General features: G+C 38.0%; 1 protein-coding gene across 1 annotated transcript in view; it reads left to right on the top strand.

Moving 5' to 3' along the window:
- Positions 1-16,479, top strand: part of efnb1 (ephrin-B1) — a 36,218-nt gene extending 19,739 nt beyond the window's left edge. Inside the window, exons 3-5 of the mRNA XM_077231161.1 lie at positions 10,683-10,775; positions 11,096-11,245; positions 12,725-16,479. Coding sequence (XP_077087276.1) covers positions 10,683-10,775; positions 11,096-11,245; positions 12,725-13,110 — 629 coding nt within the window. The 3' untranslated portion in view covers positions 13,111-16,479. The remainder of the gene's footprint in view (positions 1-10,682; positions 10,776-11,095; positions 11,246-12,724) is intronic.
- Positions 16,480-27,160: the final 10,681 nt, after the last annotated feature.

The raw sequence follows: 27,160 nt of genomic DNA, 5'->3' as shown, positions 1-27,160 counted from the left end.
AAGGTTTACGGTGTGTTTTAATTATTACATTAATGATATTTTGTTAGCACCATGTTGTGTGGTTTGATAATGAATAGTTAGTTATTAGCATTTAGCTTGATAGTGCCTGAGCAGCTGCAGACTTCATTAATACTGACAAATCATTAAGCGTTGCTCTGCCCACCCGCCTTGAGGGTGTCTGTCAGGCTTTTTTAGCGACTACAGCGTCACTCCAGGTGTTTTTGATCCATCCACGAGAATCTGCTGTTTCTCCTGTCACTATATTATACTCCTTCGGCTTGGTGTCGAGTTTCTTTCTCTCAACCTCTGTGCCTCTCCTGTACCCTCAGTATTTTGATTTCTATGATGCTGACTATGTTTCCTTTCCCAGCAGAGCTCAACACTCACCATATCGTCACGCCACCCGCGTCGGCCCCTTTAATCCAATTTAGGAAGAACTGTCGAGCTCTTTGATTATCTCTTTATATTTCGTCTGTAATTTTAATTTAAATCTTTCAAGACATGTTATAGTATAAATCTAAATTTAAAGATTTCATTTATTTGAATGATCTGCTCATATATAGAAGGCTGCACACGTCCGAGGATTCTCAAGTCGATATGTAGACAATGTAGTCCCTACAGAGGTTCAGTGCATTGGCTCCAGTGGCTCCAGAAATCTCCTCGCTCCTTTCCTTTATCCATGTTACTATTTGTCAAATCGTCTCCAAATCGTCTCCAGCCTGTCTGCAGAGGTTCTTTGAAGCAGGCCGGGTCTGCGCTCACGCATCTTTGTCTCAGCCTCCGAGTCATACATGTTCACTTTATCCTCTCAAGCTGTGCCGCAACATTTAGCTCAAGTGCTCCAGGCACCTTGTGCTGTTACTTAAACTTACTTTTTAATCAGCAAAAATATCCTTCTAAAAACATTAAATTTGCAAAACACTTGTTTTCAGAGAATATATTTTGCTTTCATTTTATTTCCCTTACCACATTGGCATTATTTAAATAAATCTCACATAAACGTAAATCTAACAAAATGAGTTTATGCTTAAGGTTGAAAAGTGAGGTTTATGCTCAAAACAGTGAAAAACAATTAGCCACTGGGGTGAGAAAAATAATCTTCAAGATTAAATTGCATCTTAAATCTCCAGTATTCTCAAGTATTTTAATTTTCAGACTCTGTCATAGAATGTCTGTTACAATAATGTTTATTGTTTACTGTAAATAAAACTGTTTATTAGCATTGTTGTTGTTTTTAAATTAGTTTAAGACACATGAACACGTTGGACAGTCACTCAATTTCAAAACTAATATTATCAACCCAATATAATTTAAATACTTTAGGTTTTTATTTTTATTGGAAAACAAGATAAAAATACAGCTGAAAAAAGTTTTGGTAGTCTGGTGCTCATTCGTGTACAAACAAGTTTAACCAATGAAACAAAATATATTTGTTATTTCATAGTTTTATTTTTCATCAAAATCATTTAGGCATAAGTACAAAAATATGCAGTTCTTTTGACATCCCTTTCATTTATGTGTTAAGATATGTGCATTTTTATTGTTTGGATATTTTTCTATGTCTGGACTGGGGTCAGTAAGTCTGTGCTTGGTCAGATTCTGTGTCTGTTTCTAATTGTGAAGAGAGATTCTGGGAATTCACTGTCTTTTATGGCCTGGTTTAATTCCAGTATGTCTTCCAGAAAGACACTGTGCTGATCATGTCACTCTTGTGTGGATTCATGAGGCAGTACAGGTTTGAAATGGATCCTGTCTCATTCTTTGAGGGCGGCTTCAGAACCTGAATTCAATTCAGAAACATTTGCATGAGAGTGATTTGAGCTCTCGTGTTTCTCGTGATTTAGTAGCGTTTCTAAACGATTTCTGCATTTTAGTGACCTGATCATATTTACTTTGACGGAGATCAGCTCTGACCCCACGTTTAAAAAAAATTGATTTAGAAACCAAACTACACCATTTACTCATTCATCAAAATTTTACCTCTATAAACATATCTTGCTGAAAGATATCAAATTTTCAAAAAAGCTGTGTACAGTATGTATGTGAGTTTGAGAAGTTGATTTGAAAAGCATGACAATGGAAACAGTTTCGTCATACAGTCAAGGGAGTGCTAAAGATGATGGAAAGAGAAAGAGAAAAAAGCGAAGGATGGAAAGTTAAAAAATGGTGAGCAGTCACAAGATTTTGCGATTATAACTGCATGAAATGCACTTAATGACCAAATGAGGAGGAGTGTGTGGCTGCTTGAAAGACTCTAATGGTTTATGCAATGTTTCTAGGATTAAGAGCGTTAAAAAGGGCTAAATTAAGGGTTGTTTAGGATGAGCTTCTCTTCCGTGTGACTGTGTCGAGTGTGTGTGCGAGAGAGCAAGTATGCGTTCGGTTCTGAATGTATTTTTGTATTAAGGCTGTGTCAGCAACATATGATTCTGATTTCAGACAGTCCAGCTTTGAAGTAATTCTGACCAAACCGCTGCACCAGAATGATGAGTGTGTGTGTGTTGTGTATGTGGGTCTTTGTGTAACCTCTCACCATAACTGTCTCTCAGGCCACAGCTGAAGTATGAAAATGAGTGGCTTCATTTCGCTGTGGTCGCTCTAGGGTGAGAGAGGTCAAATATCACATCGAGCTGTATGTGTATGTGTGTGTTAGATGCCTAATTTAAACTACCCCTTTAACATGCACAAAAACGAAGAGCAAACGGTTGGTTTTAGCCGCTTTGTAATGTGAGAGGAAAATGGCTCCTATTGCAAAGGGCTATTGGATAACAATCCAATATCCACCCAGCCTGATATATTCTGCTATCTGAAATGTTTAACCCGCTATTGGAAGCAGACGTCTAAAGTATGTTATAGATTTTATCTTTTGTAAATGTAAAGTTATGTCACGCTGTTACCACTAATGTTTATTATAGTAAAATTGTTTAATAGGATTGATCTTTGCTGTGTTTTTAGTTATTTTAGTATTCTGACATGCACAAATTGGATATTCACTCAATTTCACAAATAATGTTTTATTCAAATATATAAAAATATATTTTATTTGTTTCTTTTCATTGTTGCATTGTTGCTTCAAAGTAAAATTTTTAGATTTTAGTAAAATCCTGAATGGTTGGGGCCACATCATACATTTATTTCTTTATTTAAAGGGGTCATGACATGGTTTTTTGTTTTGTTTTATTATGTTCCCTTAGGTGCAAATATAGTATTACTATGGTTTTTTGTACAAAAAAACTTAAAAAATATAGTGATATACAACCTTTTCCTACCCTGTTTCTCACCTCTGATTCAAACTGTCTGTTTTGGAGGTGTTTCCCCCTTAAGAGTTCAGTGTTAACGCCCACTGTTATGATTGGCAAACGTCAGTGCTGCTTATGCATAACTTATTAACGTTTATCATTTTGTATCACACGTAGACTACACAATGCTCCACCACGTGAAACTTCGGTCTTCCGATCTTTTACCATCGTGTCAATTCTCAAGTGATTTTGAATCAAATGCGCGAGGGAGGGAGAGAGAGAGAGAGAGAGAGTTTGAAGGCGCGCACGCGGCCGGGGCTCTCTCTCTCTCTCTGCTCGTTCTTCAGTAACATCCCCTGTCACACTCATCTGATCACTCACCGTTCAAATTAAGCTTTGGCGGGCTGCATATGCTGCAAATAAACTGCATCCGACTGTTTTCCCTGACGTCTGGATCGTTCGGCAGCGTATTCAAAGACTCAAACAGGAACAGCACATCTGCGTAGCATCGCAGTCATCTTGTAAACAGACCCACTCGCTGCACGACAACGCATGCGATGATGCGAAATGAGGCGTAGTCGTCTTGCGCTGGAGGCGGTCATATGCAAACGACTGGTATGTCACTTCGCACCGTGACGTCACTTCATACCATGGATCTAGAACGAGCTGTATTTAGAGCTTGATTAAATAAATGCTTCGTTTATAATGGGGAGGACGTCTTAAGCTATGAAACTTTCAGGAAGTTTTAATAGTACATAATAGTACATAGATCTCTTATATACCAAAAGATCAAGGCAAATTTGGTTTCTCATGTCATGACCCCTTTAATTTCCATTCTCTCTTTGACCTTTACAATTGGGTCATTTATTTGCTGTTGTGACTTGTGTGGGTTGCTTTGTAGTCCAATATATTTTTTAGCTTACAATTTTTAACAGGTATCTTTCTAAAACTTAACTTCAGGTGCCCGTTTCTAACGTTGAGATCTTCTGTATCAAAGATCTTCTGTTCTTCAGAGTGGCGGGTTCTATACACAGCCAGAAATAGCACAAGGTTTGGCAGACTTTCCCACATTTTACTCTTATCATTAGGTATTCTGGTGTTTAGAATAATAGTATCTATCCCGCTTCCTCTGTGTTACCTCACCGTGACTGAGAGGGCCAAGTTTCAGAACTCTGAATAGGCATTGTTGACGTGCAAATGTAAGGTCAACTGAATAATGAACTGCTTTTTAAATTATAGTGAGCTCTTATTGTAACTTGTAAGCATTCATTTTGAATACAAGGGTAACACACAAACACACTCTAAATCTGTGGTGCCTTGCAGACAAACACTGGCTGAATATTCAGTTCTGTGCTTGTGGTATATCTGACCTCTTTGGCAAGTAAGTACTAGTACAAAAAGACATAGTCAGCTAAACAACTTTTTCTCCCCTTTGAGGCAGAAACGAATGAGAGCGAAAAGGAAAGAGACTGAGAAAGAAAGCAATATAAGATGGAGTTCATCTTTCTTTGTCTTATGGGACATCGGGCACCAGGTGCACGCACCAAACCGAGCAAGATTTCTGCTGTGTGTGTGTGTGATATCACTCTGTCTTACGATCAGTGTGTGTATGGATGTGGTTGCTGTAGTAATGGACACTGTCGCTGTAGTGATGCCCATGCGGATGTCCCAGTGGGTGATGAAGGTCAGTGATGCATGATGGGTCACACACTACCCATGGAGCTAACGCACATAATGAGTGTTTGTCTGGGTGTGTGTTAAAGACGGGAAGCGAGTGTGTGAGCCACATTAGAACAGAGACTAATTGACGTTTAATTACATTCCCATTGTGCACAGTCTCTGTTATCTCTCTAACACACACACAGGTTAAAATATGACGAGGGCAAGCAGGTCTTCAAGGCCAGAATCTGAATGAAACGTGCTCCTGTACATGTTGAATTCTGGGAGATCTGGATTACTGCCGTCGAGAACACACACACACACTCTGCTTTCCCCTCTGCTTCATTAATCACAAAACGCTTTACTCAGAAATGCTTTTAATGTAGTCCGAATATAATAGGCATAATGGTTTGTGCTGGTGTTTTGAAATGGTCTAATTTGCGAGAACACAGATAGCCATCTTCGATCAGTAACAGAATGTGCTGGTCATTTTCTTCACTTACAGGTAATTTGAGTGAATGGGTGGCAGTGTTTACTAAAGAAAGAAAGAGGAAAGAAATGAAAGCATGAAAGAAAGAAACAGGAAGGAAATAAAAAGAGAAAGAAACAGGGATGGAAACAAAGAAATATAAAGAAAGATACAGGAAGTAAGAATGAAAGAAACACGAGGAAGGAAGGGAGGAAGGAAGATAGAAAGAAAGAAAGAAGGAAAGAAAGAAAGAAAGAAAGAAAGAAAGAAGGAATGAAATGAAGAGAAAGAAACAGGAGGGATAGAAACAAAGAAATATAAAGAAAAAACAGGAAGTAATGGAGGAAAGAAATCCAAGAAATGAAGAAAGACATGGACAGAAAGAAACAAGCAGGAAGGAACGAAAAAAACAAAGAAACAATAAATATAAGAAAGGAAGGAACAGGAAGATATAAACAGAAAGAAAGAAAGAAAGAAAGAAAGAAAGAAAGAAAGAAAGAAAGAAAGTGTAGGGGAAAAACAGAAAGAATGATGGAAGAGGAGTAGGGAACAGAAATGTAAAAAAGGGAAGAAAGGAAAAAATAAACAGAAAGAAGGGATAAAATAAACAAAAAACAAGCAGGAAGAAAGAAAAAAGAAACAAGCTGAAATAAAAGTAAGGAGCGAGTGGTTACATGATAGAAGTGTTGAATTCCATCAGTCCAGTGATCCATGCAGAGAGAGAGAGAGAGAGAGAGAGAGAGAGAGAGAGAGAGAGGAACAGCAGGCTGAGTCTCCTCTTGTTTCATTCCTCCCTTCCTCAAACCTCATGAGAGTGTTGGTTCATTTTGAAGGATTTTCTACTGGAACAATATAGGCTTTGTTGAAGGTAACAAACAATGACCCCTAAAACACACACACACACACACACACACACACACACACACACACACACACACACACACACACACACACACACACACACACACACACACACACACACACACACACACACACACACACACACACACAAACACACACACACACACACACACACACCATTATGATGTGCCCACTCAAACAAACACTCTGAACCTGTTGGCAGATATGACAAATGTATGAATTTAATTTTTTTATCGGATTGAGTACTTCTGTTTGTATGTGGATGTAGAAGCACAGGGGACTCCGTGAAGTTGGAAGATTATTGCATTTTAAGTTTCTTTCACACACACACACACACACACTCACACACACACACACACACACACACACACACACACACACACACACACACACACACACACACACACACACACACACACACACACACACACACACACACACACACACACACACACACACACACCCTCCCAATGAGCTGCTCGTTCTGTGGACTTAAAGGTCGGACGTTTTGCGATTGCTGGAGCAGTGCAGCGATCTGATTGGATGAGCTTTTGGAAGCAAAAGAAGATCTAATCTAGCTGTGTCTGATCTGATGAGTTGTGTGTGCGTGTGTGCATGTGCGTGTTTGTGTGTGTGTGTGTGTGTGTGTCGGAGTGACCTGCCACTGGCTCTCTGTGTTATGTCGACTGCATTAGAATGAACACTGACCCAAATCTCACAGACAAACACATGCTCACCCACCAAAAGATTGAAAACCTTTAGCAGCTACATTATACATTGTCTGTCTGTCTCGCACAAAGCTATTTTTCAGATCTTTCTATGAGCGCAGTGGTCTTTTCCCTGAAGGTTCAGCCCGGAGCTGTTGGCTACTGTGGCTAACTCACTCAGCGAGGCGTCTTTTCCTTCTGCTCTTTGTTTCAGTTACTCATCAATCAGAGACTCGAGGGAAACAGCACTGGGCTCTGCCGACTAAAACGTAAAATGTTACAGCTTAAAAATATTTGTTTTGAAAGCCTGACTCAGCTGTGGTTGTGAACATTTGAAGTGTGTTCATTGAGGTCTGGATTCTCTCATTCTGTGAGACGTGATGGGAGAACTTCAGGTTAATCAGGGCCTGTCGTGTTGAATTAACAGCTGGATGATCATGTTTGAAAATATGGTACAAAAACCCGAAACATGCTGCTGAATATTCAATACTTCCTTTGAAACTGAATTATTCTTCAGTCCTGAATGTTAGAATCCTTAATATTTTGGAAATTGACTATGTTTGTCCAAGTATCTTAAGCCACTGTTTTGAATTATTTATTATTTTTAATATTATGAATGATAATCTATAATAATAATAATAATAAAATTCCATACAATGATTTAAGAGACTTGGATAATGATAAAAAAATAATAATAACATTATTACAAAATCTACTAATATTATTTCCTTCTCATTTCCTCTTACCGTTTTAATTTTCACTTTATATAACATATATTATACTAATATATATATATTACTGTCAAATCAATCACATCTAACATAAAAGTTTGTTTATATAATATGTGTGTGTGTGTGTATATATATATAAATATTGGCCAAAAATACTTTAATAATACTGTGTTTTTCTACTTCAGGGATTGTGTGCGTGTTTGAGAAAATATGAGGCAGACATGAGATGGCTCCATGATAGCAGAAGAATGATCGTACAGCTACAAACAAACACTGATACACACACACACACGCATAAAGCACACCCACACTATATGTCAGTCAATAAGAGATGCTAACTGGGGCAACACTATATTTATTGTGACAAGACTGAATATTTCATTCTTTGTCTCTCTCTCTCTCTCTCTCTCTCTCTCTCTCTCTCTCTCTCACACACACACACACACACACACACACACACACACACACACACACACACACACACACACACACACACACACACACACACACACACACACACAAACAGAGAGGCAGATGGTAAATCCCCAACCCCTTCACATTTTTTAATGTGTGTTTACACCTTGTTTTAAATCTAAATCACGTTAATCTCCCAGCATGGTCATCTGGGATTTACGTGTTTGTGTGTTGCGTTTACGGTATATTCTTTTTAGAAATACCTGCTCTGTTCTCAGTAATGATTTTGCACTTCTTGGAATTCAGTTCGACATGAGTCTGTCTCGAAATGAAGAGTCTAATTCAATCCATGCAGAAATTTCTTTCTTTTTTTTAGTGCAGAGGCAGAAAACTATTAAGACCAAAAATTCTGACCATTTAAAATCCAGCAGTGATGTAGTGACAACAGAATGTGGCCGCAAAAATGCTTCATAGCCAATCCATCCCATTGCTAACAGTACACAGGGTGGGATTACCCTGCCTGTCTGGAATGTCTGTTGTGTTTTAGCCTGAAGTGAGAGTGTGCTGGAGTCAGTGTGTGTGTGTGTGTGTGTGTGTGTGTGTGTGTGTGTGTGTGTGTGTGTGTGTGTGTGTGTGTGTGTGTGTGTGTGTGTGTGTGTGTGTGTGTTGAGCAGCACTGTGCAATGCTATTCCGTGGTTGGCACGGTGACAGGTTGGCATGGCGCTACCGTAAGGAGACTGGCACTCTGCCTACTGCCATACATCTCAATCTGCATGACATCATAGCAGCTCCTAGCAACCACACACATCACCCCTCCCCCATACACGCCCACAAAGGACCATTCACAATCACTGTGCCCTGGCCTTTCTCCCTCACTGGAGTCTCTCGCAGCTCTTTCCTAACAAGGAAACGTACTTCTGCTCTAAAGTATCATAAAGCCAATACTGGTCCAAAGAATGATAACTAGAAAAAAAACGTGCTCTTTAAGTGATGGTGATGTTGAAATTGAAAGCAAGAATGTCGGTATTTGGGGGAACTAAAAAAAAAAAACAACAACAACAAGGGAGCCAAACAACTAGTAATGGTTCATGGAAAAATAATTTACAGTTCAGTGAGGGAGTTCATTGCAATATATATACGTAATGACTCTCAATGATTCGCGCAGAACTAGTGATTCTGATTCAATCTGCTTACTCACAAGCAAGATCTTTTTAAAAGCAAACTGGTTCATTAGAGTCATTAGTTTGCAAAATGGATATTATGGTGCGCTCAGATGTAATTTTTAATTTTTGACTGTCGTAAGTGGCTATGATTTTAAATTATAGTCACAGATTTTTACTTTTTTGCCTCTTTTAGTTGTAGTCTGAGGACCTTATTTGCTGTTTCATTTGAAGGAAATTATGTTTTAAAATGCACATGATATATTTCTGTTAGCTTTAGAATGTTTTAAAACAGATATTCGTAGTGAACTACGCCTTACTCCATTATTCTGTGCGAACACAGTACGTACACTGCTACTACAAAATGTGTGCGAAATGGGACACACCTTTTATCTTTATATTATTCCCTGATTAACTTTTGCAATAAAACAGGAAATTATCCTAAATTAATCTTCTTGTTTGTTTGAAGTGTAAAAACTTTTTTGACAGTTCAGGAAAAAAACATAACTAATTTTAAAGTGACAAAGCCAGTGAGGAACTCATCATAGTCTGTGTGATAGCTGTGATTGAGTGCGCATTTTAGTGAATAAGCATATTTTCTTATCTTACCTGTTCTGTAGTTCGTCATTAGTGCTTACACTTACACAAGTACACACTCAGCACTTCTCACTTACACCTCTTAATGAGCACAAACTAATGGAGGCTAATAATGTGTATGTGTGTGCGCGTGAACTTGTGCGAGTGTAATTGTGGGTTAAATTGAATGATGCTGGTTCACCTGCTGTGACAATATCGTTTTTTTAACTACACAATGGGAGTGTGTGTTTGTGCATTTTGTATACTGTATATGCGTGTGTCTCTTTTTCAGAACTAACTCACTTTCTCACACTTACCTCTTTCTCAGGAGAAAATTCATACACGTGGCTTTTCTTACTGCATTGCTCTGTGTGTGTGTGTGTGTGTGTGTGTGTGTGTGTGTGTGTGTGTGTGTGTGTGTGTGTGTGTGTGTGTGTGTGTGTGTGTGTGTGTGTGTGTGTGTGTATGCGTGTGCGTGTGCATTCCCATGGGATCAGATTACTATCATAGGGACTAGTAACAGGAGAATACACTGAGCTTTTTTCATCTTGTCCATATTCTGAGACACACACACAAACGTTAGTTTGTTTTTGGATGTTTCTAAGGTAATATAAGGTTGCAATGTCTGATTTAAGGGCAGAATGAGCATTTCCTTAGCCAAAGACTGTGTGTGTATATGTGTTTGCATGTGCTTGTGTGATTTATAGAGGAAAATTAGGGTTTCCTTTTCCTGCTTTGGTTTGCAGCAAGAACTCCAATCAAACGTCCTATAAATCTAAACCTAATTCACCCCAACAATCACTATTCCCCCCCCCCCCCCCCCCCCCTCTCTCTCTCTCTTCAGCAACTTCTAATGGAACACAGGAAGGGTTGGAAAACAGAGAAGGTGGAGTTTGTAGCACGAGATCCATGAAGATCATCATGAAAGTGGGCCAAGGTGAGTTACACAAACACACACACACACACCTTCTTTATCTTCAGCATGTCCAAAGGTAATGTTATTTAAGCCCCATTTGGTGAATGATTAAGTCAGCTGACTCATTAACCGCCAATTAGATTGTAGTTGAACGTGATCCAAGTTAGCAAGTTAGTTTCTGTCTCTAGGATTTGTACTCTACTCTAAGGTGCCTGTCATGTCAACAGAAACTGGACATTTTCAAATCTAAAGGAATACATTCAAACATATGCTGTACTGAAATTGATTTCCTTGAATGTTTTTTGTTCTTAATTTGTTATGTATGTGATTTTATGTTTCAGATCCAAATGCACCAGATCCAGATTTAACGGACCTCCCAGACCGGGACCAGGACAATGAGATCAAGGACCCCACAACCAGCCCTTCCCGCAAGATAGACCCAGGCAGAGAGAGAGGCACAGATGGGAACGGATCCAAAATGACCGACAGAGGTGAGGAAACACAAATCATCTGTTTTTACGCCACTTGGTTTGGGAACATGATGGGGTTTTCCTACAAATGACATTGGGTATTCAGAGGACAAACTGATCTAAGTTCAGCAGTGAAGGTCTACCACAGTAAATTTCACCAAGAAAACCAGCAGATGAAATACAGCAATGCAGAGCTACTGCCTCCCTCAGGCAGGTGTGTGTGTGCAAGAGAGAGACAGGAGTTAATGTAGCATGTCTTTATCACGTCCTAGCAGCCATTAACCTACGGGAGGTCTAAACTTCATTAGGAGAGAAAGAAAGAGAGAGAAACAGAGACAGAATCATTAAGAAAGAACAGAGGGACTCATACTGCATCTCTGCAGTGATCACACCACACAGATTCCTGAGGTCAGGTTCTTCTGCTCAGAGAGGACACTCAGACATTAACTGCTATTACATCTCAAAATTGGCTAGTCGGCGGGTTATCTGAACAACTAGTCGACTAATTGGTATTTATTCGTATTGGTATTGGTCGACTAATTGGAAGCGAGGTTCATGATCAAATGATTCCATTTGGACATGCTTACATAAGATGTTCAAAAATAGCTAGACAAACAAAATAAACCAGAATGCAAGGGTCTTATGGCACATTTTTAACAGTTAAAGTCGGCATAAAAAGTAAATTCCCTGTAAAGTAAATCTATTTTCTATTTGCATGTTATTGACATATTGTGAAAATTGTTTTCAACATTGATAATAATAAGAAGTGTTTCCTGAGCAGCAAATCCGCATATTAGAATGATTTCTGAGATAAATTAAATTTTAAAATAATTGTCATTGTAATAATATTTCACAATATTGCTGTTTTGACTTAGTATTTCCGATCAAATAAATGCAGCTGTGGTAAGGATTAAAATAGTTATTTTAAAAACATACTGACCCCAAACATTTGAATGGTAGTGTAGAGATTTAACCTAAGGATGACAAGTTGACCATCGTGAACAATCCCTACTATTAAACCAGGAATTCTTCTTAAATTTTGTTTGTAAGACATTGTAATGCAAGGCTAGTTTGCAGTGCTAACAGTTTTGTACATGCTGGACTACCGTTTGGAAGGATTATTCTAGTCTGGGTGTGTGTTGTTTAGCTTCACACTGCTGTTAAATATACTTGACAACGTGGATTTTATTTTCAAGCAAAAATGTGTATTCATAACGCCTATTTTGCTTCAGGAGTCATCAGTAGCTGTTTCAGCTGGCAGTGCAGCAATAAACACAGCAACAGTTTTATTTAATTTAAGAGTTGCTCAGTGCCAATGCTAACAAACACAAAGTTTTGTTTCTATAGCCATTGTCTGTTAGCTTTGCCTCAGACAACAGAGAGCGACTTTAAACACTGATAATCAGAGTGTGTGTTGCTAACATTATCTTTATGATGAATTACCGTGAAAAAGAAAAACGAGTATGCACCATTCATAACGTCTTTCGTTTTCCCTTTCAGACACGAGAAACCAGGATAACAGTCCTGGTTCAGTGGAAGGGATTTTTGGCTCTAAACCAGCTCTCTTTGCTGCCATTGGAGCCGGCTGTGTCATCTTCCTCCTCATCATCATCATCCTCATCGTCTTGCTCCTCAAGCTTCGCAAGAGAACCCGCAAGCACTCGCAGCCCAGGGGCGGGACTGCCCTGTCACTCAGCACTCTGGCCACGCCCAAAGGAGCCGCCCAGGCTGGCTCAGAACCCAGTGACATCATCATCCCCCTGCGGACATCAGAGAATAACTACTGTCCACACTATGAAAAAGTGAGTGGTGACTATGGGCACCCCGTCTACATAGTGCAGGAAATGCCACCCCAGAGCCCTGCCAATATCTACTACAAAGTCTGAGAGAACGAGAGCGAATCAACCGCAATAAGAACTTGTTTTTGTAAGGTATTCTGACTCTTTTTTTCATTACCTAACCCCGTCTGCTCCGCGTGCAAGAGGATGGAGAGGGAGAAGTGGAAAGGAGGAATGAAAAAGACTACGTGGATGATATTCCTCTGAGATTTCCTTCCCTCCGTCCCTTTTCCGAACACTACACTGTGTGTATGTGTGTGTGTGCCGGTCGCTCTCGATGTGCGTGAAATGGTATAAAAGCTCCCCAAGTTGCGTGGCACTCAGGCATGGACTTCACTGCTGAAGAACAGCCGACAACCAATCACAGAAGGACACTAGAGTGACATCACAAAGCAGGAAGCTCTCATTCGTGTGTGGTTTTTGTACCTTTACAACTTTTTGCTTAGTTTTTTGTCTCTTTTTCATCTCTCACTCCATCAGTGTTTCGTTTTTATCAGTATCAATCCAATTCTTGCAGCTTTCACAGTCTGGCTCAAAGAAATGTCTTAAGCACTGTTACTAATGCCGATCTCTTTTTCACACACTCTCATCTCATTTCCTAGCGTCTCTCCAGACACTCATTCATTTTACATGCTATAGAGGCATTTGAACAAAAACACACTGACACTCATACACACATTTTGGTGTTCATGGGTCAGTAACAAACAGCCTCTCGGTGAAAAAGTGAGTGAGTGAAATAGGGAATTTAATATGTAAACACCAGTGTCAGACCTTCCAGAACTCCCAGTCTGCCTTTTGTTCATTTAAAAAAACAGTTCAGTTGAAATCCTCTCTCCTCTCAGCCGAAGACAAGTAGATATCCGTTGTCAGTGATGCGTGAAGTGCTAATATTTGTATTTTGCCATTCTTTTTTATTTCTTATTCTATCTCCCAAAGGTTTGTAGGTCAAAAAAAATCTTAAGGGATTTGCCTCTACACCATGAGCCTATGACCTCTTTTCAGTCACAAAACATGCTAACGCATATCTTTTCATAATTTAGTTCACTAACGTCTTTTTTGTGTGTATAATTCATGTCTCGCTGTTTGGATGTAGACATGGACTCTAACCAGTATGACCGTGTGTATGTAGAGTACCATGCAGAAGCCAAAAATCCATCGACATACACGTGAAATTATGCCTTCACCTCTCCATCCTCTCAGATATGCACATAAATTATCCCTGTTTGCATACAAACACGTGCAGAAAAAAACCCCATAATTATCTACGAATCCTGGAAAATCTAGTGCTAGATCTATTTTTATATGGATTGCACGTGAAATGATAAATAGTAAACAGTGGCGGCAGGTGTGTTTACGCCTATGCTAATTTAAAATTAGCAGCATTTGCATCTAGCCTCCAGCACAGCCAATCAGATGAAGCCCGGTATTTCTCTGTAGCTTTCTCGTAAAATAGATTTTTGAAATTATATTTCGATTAGGGTTTATTGCTTTTGTTTTTTGTTGTCAATTCCTCTTAATTTAGTTTCTAAAGCCCGAGATTATGTAAATAATGTATGTTGGGAAAAAATGTTGAATATAAAGTTCCATTTGATTATAGACCCTGTTAATTAAAATATAATTAGGATTTTTGAAAATGCAAAAGCTTTTGTAAATAGTCTTTTTTGGAAAAAAAGACATTTTGTAAGTAAAATGTTTCCTGTCTCATGGTTTTCTCTTTTATTTTAAATTGTTTTTTCGTTTCGGTTGGTTTTTGATTAAGGAGACTTAGAGGTCCCTGTAGAACGGGTTTTAAAAGGTCAGCCTAAAGAAGCATAAAGACATGCAAGTCCCTTCACATACACACACACACACACACGCACATACACACACACACGCACATACACACACTTTAACCTCCCTATTACACAAGGGAATGATGGTATTTTTGTTTTGTTTTGTTTCATTTTTACAAATGCTGTGATGGAACCAGGTCAAATATTCCATGACATGGTTCAAGGAGGAGGAAAAGAGGAGAGAGACAGTTATTACTCAAGAACTGCTTAAATACACACACACACACACACACACACACACACACTTACTGACTGACATACCATTCATTCTTATAGCACACAATATACGTTCAGTATATATAAACACCATTAGATACAGGGCAATCACCAGCAAACTACATTAAAAAAAAAACTAAACCAAACCAGCAACAGCTTGTGCAACTAAACTGAATATTTATGTATGTTTGTCTGAGTGTTTATGGCAGATCAGGTCTTGACGATTGACATTAGAAGAGCACTTTTTGAAATTCATGGCTTTGTTTTTACCATTGAAATGCAGGGGTGCACTGACCAGTCAGCTTTTGAAAGTGAACAAGTCGAAGTATTGCAATGCAAAAATAAATAAATCAGTTTTTAGATATTTTACTGGAAAAAAGCCCCCAAAAAAGGATTTTTGTTTTTTTGCAGTGCATAAAAAAAACAGTTACCCCAATTTTGGCATCTCTGTACATTATTTAACAGCAAAAGCTATGAATAGTTTGTGTAGTTTATGGATCAGCACTGCTGTAGTGGGAACTTATTCAGTGACTGACTGTCTTTTGCTGCAGGCTTTTTGCAACTTAGCTTACACATTTGGTTCGCGGCACTCTTAGCAGCTGTAAGGTATACACTTCTTTGACGTTTGTCTGTACCACAACAATAGAGTGAAAAAAGTCAGCCATCTTGTTTACCGGAATAGACTTGAGGCTTTGATTCCTCCCTAATGCTGCGGTTAGACACCTGTGATGATGTGTGGATCTTTCAGACATCTGTTAATAGCATTTCTCCTAGGGAAGTTGACTTGTTTGAGGAGAACTTATTCAAAACTCAAGTATTCGCGCAAACATATGCACACACTCTCCCCCCCTCCCCCAGCGAAGAGACAGATTGGTGGTGACTTTTGACCCTGTGAGGATTAACACAATATTATGAGAGAGACAAATCTAATGAGAAAACCTTTTCCCTGGCCTAGATTCATCCCCATCACACACAGTTCATCCACTCTTTCACAAAATGTACTTGTTCATAGAGCGGGTCAGTGCAGTGCTGAGGCCTAAGGCCAACCGCAACTCCCACAAAAAAGGTTCAGAAAAAAGCTTGTACTGCACAATGTTTCCTCCTGCTGTTGCTGATTTTTTATTATTATTCAGTGAACTACATTATTATTGTTATAATTTTCTTTTACTAAGATTTTGTTGCAGATTTCAGTATTATTGATTTAAGTTTTGATGTATGTGTTGGCAGTGCTGACGCCCCCGTGGCGACAGTGTTTTTTTTTTTGTAGAATTCACAGTGTCCTCAGAGTTCCCCCATATATGACACTAAAGCCAAGTCTCAGCCCTCAGAAAGCATTTTAAAAGGATAAATAAAGTTTTTTCCTATGGAAGCTGCTTGTCTCTTGTGTTTGTGACCTCTTGTCAAGGTGAGAGACACAATGAGAGAGAATTAATGAATTTCCATGTGTTTTGCAGCAGTCATTTTCTGTCCGATGTACTCAGGCTATATATCTGTTTTTCTATATTGAATACACACAAACACAAACTGTGCTGCTATTTCAAACATAACAAGCTGTCTCTGCGAGTGACGTTCTCTGTCACAAATATTTCATAATGCCTCTGGGTATCTGTCCTCGGCCACTCAAGACTCGCACACAAACACTCTTGTTTGACTTCAGCGCATTAAAGTTTCAGTGAGTGGCTGGACTGCGAAAGCATTCTGTCTCATGTCTAACGGTATTTGTGGAAGTCTTCTGTTGTCTGCCATCTTGATCCAGGTTAGCATTATGTTATATTAAAACTTTTGACAATATTTCTGATTCATCATGCAAATGTATTTTTGTTTGGCCATAAAATGTTGACTTTTGAAAGGGATTTTAAGATTATGAGATCATCAGAAGACTTTTGCCAAAGGTGAACTTTTTCAAAGAGCAGAAATTCCAACCCAGGCTCATTGGAAATACATGCATGCGGTGACATTTCTGCAAACTGATATTACATTGCTTCTTGCACGTTTCGATTGAAATGTCCAATTAGTCACTCTAAAAGCACATTCAGTTTTCCCCGGAACAGGTGAATGTGAATCTGGCCTTGTTTTATTATGTTGGTTGTTGTATATATCCAGGCAGTGTGAAAATAATGTCCAGTGAGTGGCGCAAAAAGGTAAAGTCCCCATGAAATCAAAATGGACAATTCTTTTTTATTATTATGGGATATTACAGTATTTATTATAAATGATTTAACCGTGCACATCATTTAAAAAAAAATAATTTACCGTTATCTTTACTTAAAAGTAACTCTTGCAACAACATCTCTCCTCTAATGAAGTATTTACTGGCGCGAGGACAGGACAACCTATCACTCACATCAGATCACAGCAATAGCAACCTACAATCCAATCAATTCCTAATGGAAAAAATCAAGTCCCAAAGCTTCTTGTTTGAGGAGTTGTTTCACTGGGATATCTCAATATGGAAGAAAAGACAATCGCAACTTTTCAACATTTATCATGGCAACTTGCACTGCCTACCCTAAACTCAAGTCTTAACTTAACAGATGTATTAACAAAAGCAAATGTGAGATAAAACACAGTTTCTAAAGTAACCATACCATTTGAACTTGCTTTTACATGTTTTTGAGCTCTTTTATCATGTCTCTGCATCGGAGGCGCAATACTGTACCAGTTGAGCTATAGCAAAAAAACGTATACACAACCCATATATATGGAGCTGGTTATGTGATACAAATGTCAAAATATATCAGTTCACAAATCATGCACTGTGGTAACAGCGTTTTGAGGTGATAATGCCCTGTCCCAAATGGCACACTTCATGGCACACTTCATGGCACACTTCATGGCACACTTCACTTCATGGATATGAACTAGAATCCTCTATAGGTAAATTTTTGAAGTTTTGCAAAAACATAGGTAGAGGCATTTATAGAGTGCTGCAGTGATGATTTATTTTCGTAGGCCAACCTGGACGTTAGCATCACAATGGGTCCCTCGACAAACACCCAATAGGATTTTTCCATAGGCTTTTGAATTATCGCAAAAAATAAGCTCTGTGGTCAACAAAAGTTTATGATTCTTGCATGTTTTGTCCATCAAGATAATTTTCACAAACGAACACAACTTTAATGAATTTTGAAGCTTAAATACAATCGCCAGAAATAAAAAGCTAACCTTAAGACTATGAATGAAGACCATGAACGAAACCACGGTTTTTCAACTTCAATGTCACCACCACCAAGCTTACGACAACTCTTTCAGTCTTTAAAAAAAAAATCCCAGAAAGTGCGAGTTAAAGTATAGTTTGCAAGAGTGCGATTATAATCAAAACGAGGTTGTGAAAGCGGACTAATGCAAAGATGAGTTTGATGAGTGCTGACGTTTAATGTCTCCAACAACGTCTGTAGTCCCATTTAGCCACCTGTTAGCAACCTTTTTCGACACATAAAATCTTTAAAAAAATCACAAGTGGGGTATTACTGGTGTGTTTCATGTCTTAGAATAAAACTTAAAAAAATCTTGAGATTGTGTTAACCACAGACTTTATTTCAGCCATTTAACCAAAAACCCATAAAAAAAAACATTGGCTTTGGGACGATGGAACTGGAATGTTAAACTAAAATGCTAACTTATTTCTGGGTTTTGGCCTACAAAAATGTCATCCTTCCAGGACTCAATTTCCAATGAGCCTAGGTTGAGAACTACAGAGCTAAATACTATGCTAATGCTATCTGCAATACAAACACGCCATACAGCTATTTTGACTATTGGGGTGAAGTAGTTCTTACAGATGTAATGATACACATGACAAACTATAGGTCAGCAACATAGATACTGTATAATTGTATTTAGGAATGACAAACAATTTACTATATTCAGTAATATATCACTAAAGTTTTGTGTGTGTGAGACAGAGACACAAGGAGAGACTTAGAGAGTATTAGGCTAGTCATGTGACAGGTGATCAATCTGCACAAGACTGATATTAGATTTACTGCCCACTCACCACAAGTGCATTCTGGGTAAATGCCGTGGGCTCTGCAAGCTTCTATCTGCTACTATTACAGACCCCAGAGGGAGGGAGAGAGAGAATCTACCGAGAGAACCGGAGGAGGGAGTTCAACGGGTGAAGTTAGATATCAGTGGAAAGACTTGAAAACAGTGTAAGAAAGAGAAAGGAAGATATACGTAAATCTGTGAAAGATCGATTTTATTTTATCCTCTGTTTGATGATGCAGCGTTAGATGGAAGAGAACAATCAAGCCTGAGATCTCTTGTCTCGTCAGTAATCCAATCAGACTTGAACACTGAACTGCTCCCTGCAGCTGCCATCAGAACACACTTGATTATTATCCTGAGAAATGGCATCCTCCTGTTTCCAGACAAGTTTCCGTATCCTCATCATGTCACATTTCAAAATAGTGCTTTGGTTGGTTGACCATTTTTAGTCTAAAGTCTATTTAAAAAAATCTATACGAAATATATAGAATATATTATACATTATCGTTCAAAAGTTTTTATTTAGTGTACAACACTTTTATTCAGAAAGATGCGTTAAACTTATCAAAAGAGACAGACTGTTATAATGATTTCTTTATAAATAAATGTTCTTTTGAACTTTCTATTCAGCAATAAATCCTGAATTTTTGTTGTTGATCAATACTATGTATAGAGAGATCAAAAATACAGTAAAAACTGTAATAATGTGAAATATCACACACACAAAGACACACACACAAAGACACACACACACACACACACAAAGACACACACACAAAGACACACACACACACACACACACACACACACACACACACACACACACATAGAAATTTGACGATTTCTCCCACTCTGCTGTTGGTTGGTCTCTCTGTGAAAGGTTCATATGTGAATTAGAGCCGCAGTCGGGGAATAACGTAAATATTGAACTATAATGTCTGCTACCTTGCAAAGCAGAGAAGGAGAGATTGATGCCTGGAGAGTAAGAGACAGACAGAGATGGAGGTCGAGGGATTATACAGTTATTTCATTCTCTTCCTCTATTTTACTTGGTTTAATTGTTAATTATTTTTTAACGAGCTCTGTAGAAACAAGTCTTTCCTTCTCTAAATCACTGTTTCCTCCACTCTCTCTGTGTGTAGGACACTTTCAGCAGGAGCAGCAGGAGAATTCTCTTTCTCTCACTGTCTCTCTGTTCTTTCTGCCCCCTAACTCACTCTAATTCCCAGTGATCTGTTGGGGGGAAGTTTCAGGGTGGTTTCATTCATGTCCTCTCATTTGTCTATGTCAGTAGAGTAGCCACTCTCTCTCTCTCTTATCTGTCTCTCTATTTTTCCCCCCGAATACCTGGTTTTGCCACTTATAATCCAGTGCACAAAAATGTTAACATATATTTCATGTATATGTAATTATAATTAAGCCTGTACTTTAATTGTGTCAAAATACTTATCAAGATTATATAGATGTATGAGCAGAATATGTTTCTCTTTCTTTCTTACATACACACAAGTGCACAAACATGTCTCTGAAATGTTATTGGTATCACGCCAAAAGTAATTTCTAAACTGTAAATCATTTTAATTGTCTAAAGGGTGTGTATCTGAGAAGGCAGTTTTATTTGTGTGTGTGTGTGTGTGTGAAACATCCAACATCTTTCCTGAGTTTTAAAGGAGGGTGACTTTATGAAAAGTGAGGCCGTAGTCGCAGAGGTTCATCTTGGAGTAGCTTGCTCCACTGCCTATTAAATCTTAATGCATTTATGATGAAGCCGCACGGACATGATAGCAAAAATGAGGAACCTGCTTTACTTCCTCACTCTGAGGCTGAAACACTCATCCAGAACTTGCAGAATCTCACTCTTAAATTCTGTCTGACGCTGGAAAACCAGCCTGCTGGAAATGTGACCTAAATACCACACCACATGCTCACTGTGTCTCTGTCTCTCTCTCTCTCTCTCTCTCTCTCTCTCTCTCTCTCTCTCACTCACTCACACACACTCAAACACATATTGCCTTCTCGCCCCTAAACTGGCACATACAGCATATCCAACAGCATATAAAACAGATGACAGGTCATGTACTGTAGGATTTGTTGAGGTTAAAATAAGGTGTGCCTGATAATTACAGAATTTATACGTGTTACGAAATTAAAAAGCACAAATGCCTAAATATACATAAATATGATCATTTATAATCCAAAAATAAAAGACTGAAACAGAGTGACTTGTAATTTTCTTGGAGTCTGGCTGACTAAAGTCTTGGCCGGACTCTGACGTTCTGCTCACTGCATTTCATAATGGTGGTGAACAAACTTGAAACTCTAATTCAGGAATGACTTTCCAAATGCACTGCAGCAGGATTACACAAAACATTAAGAATATATAAATTAAGGTTTTATGTGGACTAAAGATTCAGTTGTTGTCTTTTTTTTAGGTTTAAGGAAAAATTCGGAGAGGCCTGAAATCAAGCAAGAGAAAAACGGTTGCTATAAATCAACAAGATTTGTGCAACTTATAAGGAAAAAACAAAGATTTATATAGGATGTGAAACACGACCAGACCCTGTTCCAAATTAATCTTATCCTATATGAATCATCTCTCTCTCTCTTCTCTCTCTCTCTCTCTCTCTCTCTCTCTCTCTCTCTCTCTCTCAAAAAGAGGCGCTCTATGGGTCAGGGCTTTTATTATGATTGCCATGTTGTGAAGTGGACTTCAACAAATTTTTAAAGGCCGATGAACAGCCGTCATTTAGATTTCATTTCTGAAATAGTGCCCTTAAACAGATGAGTTCATGAACCGCCACTGCATCCTGTTTTCTGTGGAAACCTTTTGACAAATCTGCACCCAAGGACCAAATTCTCAGCAGAACACCCTGAAATTCACCAATCATCAGTCCATTTATGTTAATGCTGTTATTCGCTGTATATGAGACCCAGGCGGCATTGCTGACAGCCAGACTTATAAGCTCATCGTGGTATCATCTTGGGAGACCATGAGTGTTTAGAGTTTTGATGAGGTGTGTGTATGAAGTTAGATAAGATTATTTATATGACTGTATAAACCAACTCGCCGTTATGTCAATGTGTTTCTCACACACACACACACACACACACACACACACACACACACACACACACACACACACACACACACACACACACACACACACACACACACACACACACACACACACACACACACACACACACACACACACACACACACACACACACACACACACACACACACACACACACACACACACACACTCTGTGGATACAATCAGACTGCCAGGCTATAGGCGTGTCAAAGTAAACCCAGCAAAGTGAAATCACTGTTTCAGCAGATTTCATTTGGACAATGGCTAATCTTGTTTATAAAAACCTGATATTATATTCTCAAAATATGCATCGCTTGCCACTGCCTGATTTCTGTGTTTGTGTACAAGATGATCGCATTTCTTGTTTTCCTGGAATAGCTTAAGACTGTCACACAGATCTGCTCTGACTAAAACAAACTCTCGTGTTCTCTCTTTCTATTCACCCATCAAAAGATAAAAGGGAAAGCGAAAACAACAAACTGATGTCAGAACACAACTCATCAGCCAAAGTAACACATTTTTTACCATTTACTTGATATATACAACAAGAAATATAAAGTTAAGTACGTCATTCCTTCATTGTTGAACTCGAAAAACAGCAAAGGCTCTTTAGCACATATCTGAATGCAGATAATAGTCACTTAGGGATGGAAAATGCTATAAAAAAAATCAGCACATCATGGTTTAGTCTTTCCATTTTCATCTGTTCCTACTAGCTGATGAATTTTTTTGATGTTGTTTTGTCATCTGCCAAGAATATGCAGAAGTAATGATGATGTATGAAATTAATTTGGCTGGTTACTCTGCCAAAACAACCACCGTCAATACGTTTTCCCCTATAAATACAAGACATAATGGAAAGTTGCATGTTTTAACCATCACACATCTGTTTAATACATAAAAATATGCATAAAATTAAATTAAATTGCATAAAATAATGTCAAACTCTCTTGGCTGTGGTGAAGTTTGCTGTATGTGATATGAATTCAACGGAACGGAATGAAACAAAATCGAACAAAACAAAGCAAAAAAAAAACACACAAAAACAAAACCCAACTACAACAACAGCAACAAAAAAGTCAAAAAGTCTAGGCTTTGGATATCTTTGCTGTATGTGATATGAATTCTACTTTTGCTTTGCTATGTGTCAAACTAGGTTCTACTTTAGTCCCTTGCGGACTACAAACCTCATTCATTTCCTCTATCCCTTTTCTCCTCCTATGCATTATATTAATTGGCAAACTAGTGAAATTTATTTAAAGAGAAAACTCTGCACCAAGGAGCTCATTTACCACTCTAGGATATTTGAATATTAATCACAATTAAGATGATGAATGGTACATGTGTGCTAGCCCTATCTGTGGAGATAAATAGCCTTAAGCATGTGGCAAGCATATTAAAGTTGTGTTTCAGGATAAGGCAAATTAGCCTAAGAGCTACTAATGTTAACTTGGCTGATGTGTTGCTGTAGTGTCCGACTCAGGTACAAATCATCTGTCCTGCAGATGATGTTTGAGCTCAATCCACAACATTCATGAACGTTATGGGAGGTCGTAAGAGGTTGTATAGTGGTGGAGTGGCGGCCAATAAACTTTAAAACAGTAATAAGCGGTCAAGGCGCTAGGAACATTAACTCCACCGGCTTTTTGGCCTGTAACTTTAAGGTATCACCAACAGAATATATTGGGTGAGGAGGTGCATGTTATGTTCCTCATATAAGGCAGCTGTTAACACATGCTTTACAACCACGGAAACTGCTGGAGCAAATGAGATGAAATTACAAATGTTCTGAAATTTTTTCTGTTCCGATACTTTTTTTGAGCATGCATAATTAAAAAAAAGCACCAATCAACAAAATATTGCATTTTGGGTTATGACTCGGTGCCTGAAGCCATTTTACAAAAAGGACATTGAGTTAAAAATATGTTAAAATCCCTAGCTTTAACAAACAAGCAAAGAATTATGTTTGTTATTATATTATTTATTATAATATTATAATATATTATTATGTTATTAAGTCATGATGGGGCAGTTGTGGCCTAATGGTTAGAATCGGACTTGTAACCCGAAGAGCGCGGCTTACTCATTACCCACAACTGAGGTGCCCTTGAGCAAGGCACCCAACCCCCAATCGCTCCCCGGGCGCCGCAGCAAAAAAATAAATAAAATAAAATAAAAGGTGTTCATGGTGTGTGTTCAAGACTCACTGCTGTGTCATGTTGTGTGTTCAAGACTCACTGCTGTGTGTGTGTGTGTGTGTGTGTGTGTGTGTGTGTGTGTGTGTGTGTGTGTGTGTGTGTGTGTGTGTGTGTGTGTGTGTGTGTGTGTGTGTGTGTGTGTGTGTGTGTGTGTGTGTGTGTGTGTGTGTGTGTGTGCACTTGGATTGCTGAAATGCCGAGCACAGATTTCAAGTATGGGACACCATTCTTGGCTATACCAGAAGATTAAATTTTGATGTTCTGAATAAATTTCAAAAATAAAATAACCAATGCTTGACCCTTTTATTTATTTATTAAAACTGCTTTTTTTTTGCCATTTTTAATGTTCAAATCTTTTGAATGCAGCATAATGTATTAACAACATAATGCAATAATATACTAACCATATAATATGATAATAATCATTTATAATTTAATTATAATAAAATCAAAACAAATCTCAGGGTGTACTAATAAGATTTTTTTAAACCAATAAAGAAATGTATAAAGGACAAAATAACCAACTTCAAACTTTGATATTATAGTGTAAATTTAACAAGTATAATATTAGTTTACTTGTTGCTTGAAAAAGTCAACATATTTGAAAAACATCACCCCCAACAATAATTGAGATGTCTAACCAAAGACTGGAAATAATAAAAATAAATAAATAAATAATAATAATAATAATTGTGTGATGAGACTCTCCCTGATGGGTTTGACAGAAATTCAAGCTAAAGTCACCTGATACATTGAAATGATGCTTTCACAATGGTCTCTGTTTGGCAGCTCTCATGCATGAGCTCTGATGTACTACATTCCAAAACAACCCCTGCTCATGGGAAAAGTGATGATGCCGTCTGTCTTGTAATGCTGCTCACATCGTGTTATGAGAATCTATTTAGGAATCCTGAAATGAGCCTTTTATCCTTTTGTTTCATGTAATTTAGACTCTGCACATGTTCCACCACAGCTTGCCCTCTTTGATCTCACTGTTAACATTTAATCTTTACCATGTCCTCAGACTGAACGCAGAACGCTCACGCTGCTCAACCCTACGGTTACACTACGGGACACAGGCGGAATTTCAACCCAACATACAATCAACACGCAATACTCAGGAATTTTTTTAACATAATCCAGGGTTATTTTATTAAAGCATTATTAGCATTAAAACAAAAAATAACTTTAATTACTTGAACTAAAATAAAAAAATATGTAAAAAATATATAAATAACTTATATAACTTAAAATAACTTAACTTATTTCAGCTAGTTGCCAAAGCATATTAAACAACAACAACAAAAATGACTAACCACAACACAATCCATTAAAATGAAAAAGGAAAATACAAAAACTACAATAGTATATCAATTATACTAAAATAACACTTACATAATCTGATGATAACATATTTCTTTAAACATCACAGACACTTATATTAGAGAACTGACTTTTGAGAGAACATTTGCCTTGGAGTCTTATTTGTGAAAAAAAAAAATCTGAATATTTGATTCATGTTGTTCATGATATATTATCCACTGCTGTAATTTATATACAAACACTTTCCTCTGTTCATTGTTTAGCAGCAAGAAAACTGATTTCTTGTCTAATTAGTATGACATTATTTTTTACTAGCAGCACTTCTTATTAAAGATCAGGGTTTTTTTCACATTGTGGCCAGTTGTGCAGCTCACTAATGACGCCTTCTAGCAACCAACAGCGACCTGATGACCTGCAGGGCTAAAATCACACAAGACGGCAAGAGAGAGGGCGTAGTATAAGTCTGTTTACTCACGGAATAATCTGAGCATCACAAATAAAGTCTTTAAAGCCATAAATTTGTCTGAGGAACACAGACGTTTTAATTATGAAGCAGCATCTAGAAACAGCCATAAGCCTTACGCTCTCCATGTGTTTTTCCATTGTCTCCTTTTCCGTTCGTATGTAAATTGCATAAGCATATTTTCATTCAATTAGGCTCTGTTTACACCTGGTATTAAAATGTGTTTTGGATTACAAGTACACGAGAGAGGCACATTCCCATTTACACCTGGTGTTTTAATCCATCTCTTTTGTCCACTTAAACCACTTCTGTCCTGATTGCTTTGAGGGGAGGGTTTCTGGACAGGTAAATGTATGGGTTTTTCAGATCTTTTGATCTAAGGCCCTGTTTGCACCTGGAATTAAGATACGTTTTGGTCACTCGGATCACATGTGAACGACGAATGAATTCGACCACATGAGCATTTACACTACGAAAGCAATCCGGTCAAATGTCAATTCTGACTTTTTTCCCAAGATTGTGAGTGTATATCTCACAATTCTGACTCTTTTTTCCTCAATATTGTGAGTTTATATCTCACAATTCTGATTTTTTCCCCCCAAGATTGTGAGTTTATATCTCACAATTCTGACTCTTTTTTCCTCAATATTGTGAGTTTATATCTCACAATTCTGATTTTTTCCCCCCAAGATTGTGAGTTTATATCTCACAATTCTGACTCTTTTTTCCTCAATATTGTGAGTTTATATCTCACTATTCAGATTTTTATTTCCCCAAGATTGTGAGTTTATATCTCACAATGCTGACTCTTTTTTCCTCAATATTGTGAGTTTATATCTCACTATTCTGATTTTTATTTCCCCAAGATTGTGAGTTTATATCTCACAATGCTGACTCTTTTTTCCTCAATATTGTGAGTTTATATCTCACTATTCTGATTTTTATTTCCCCAAGATTGTGAGTTTATATCTCACAATT

The sequence above is a fragment of the Siphateles boraxobius genome, unplaced genomic scaffold (genome assembly GCF_051911475.1).
Source record: "Siphateles boraxobius isolate OS27281-9 unplaced genomic scaffold, OSU_SipBor_1 16, whole genome shotgun sequence".
NCBI classification, from domain to species: domain Eukaryota; kingdom Metazoa; phylum Chordata; class Actinopteri; order Cypriniformes; family Leuciscidae; genus Siphateles; species Siphateles boraxobius.
Note: the sequence above shows the minus strand (reverse complement) of the source record. Positions and strands in the feature narration are given on the sequence as shown.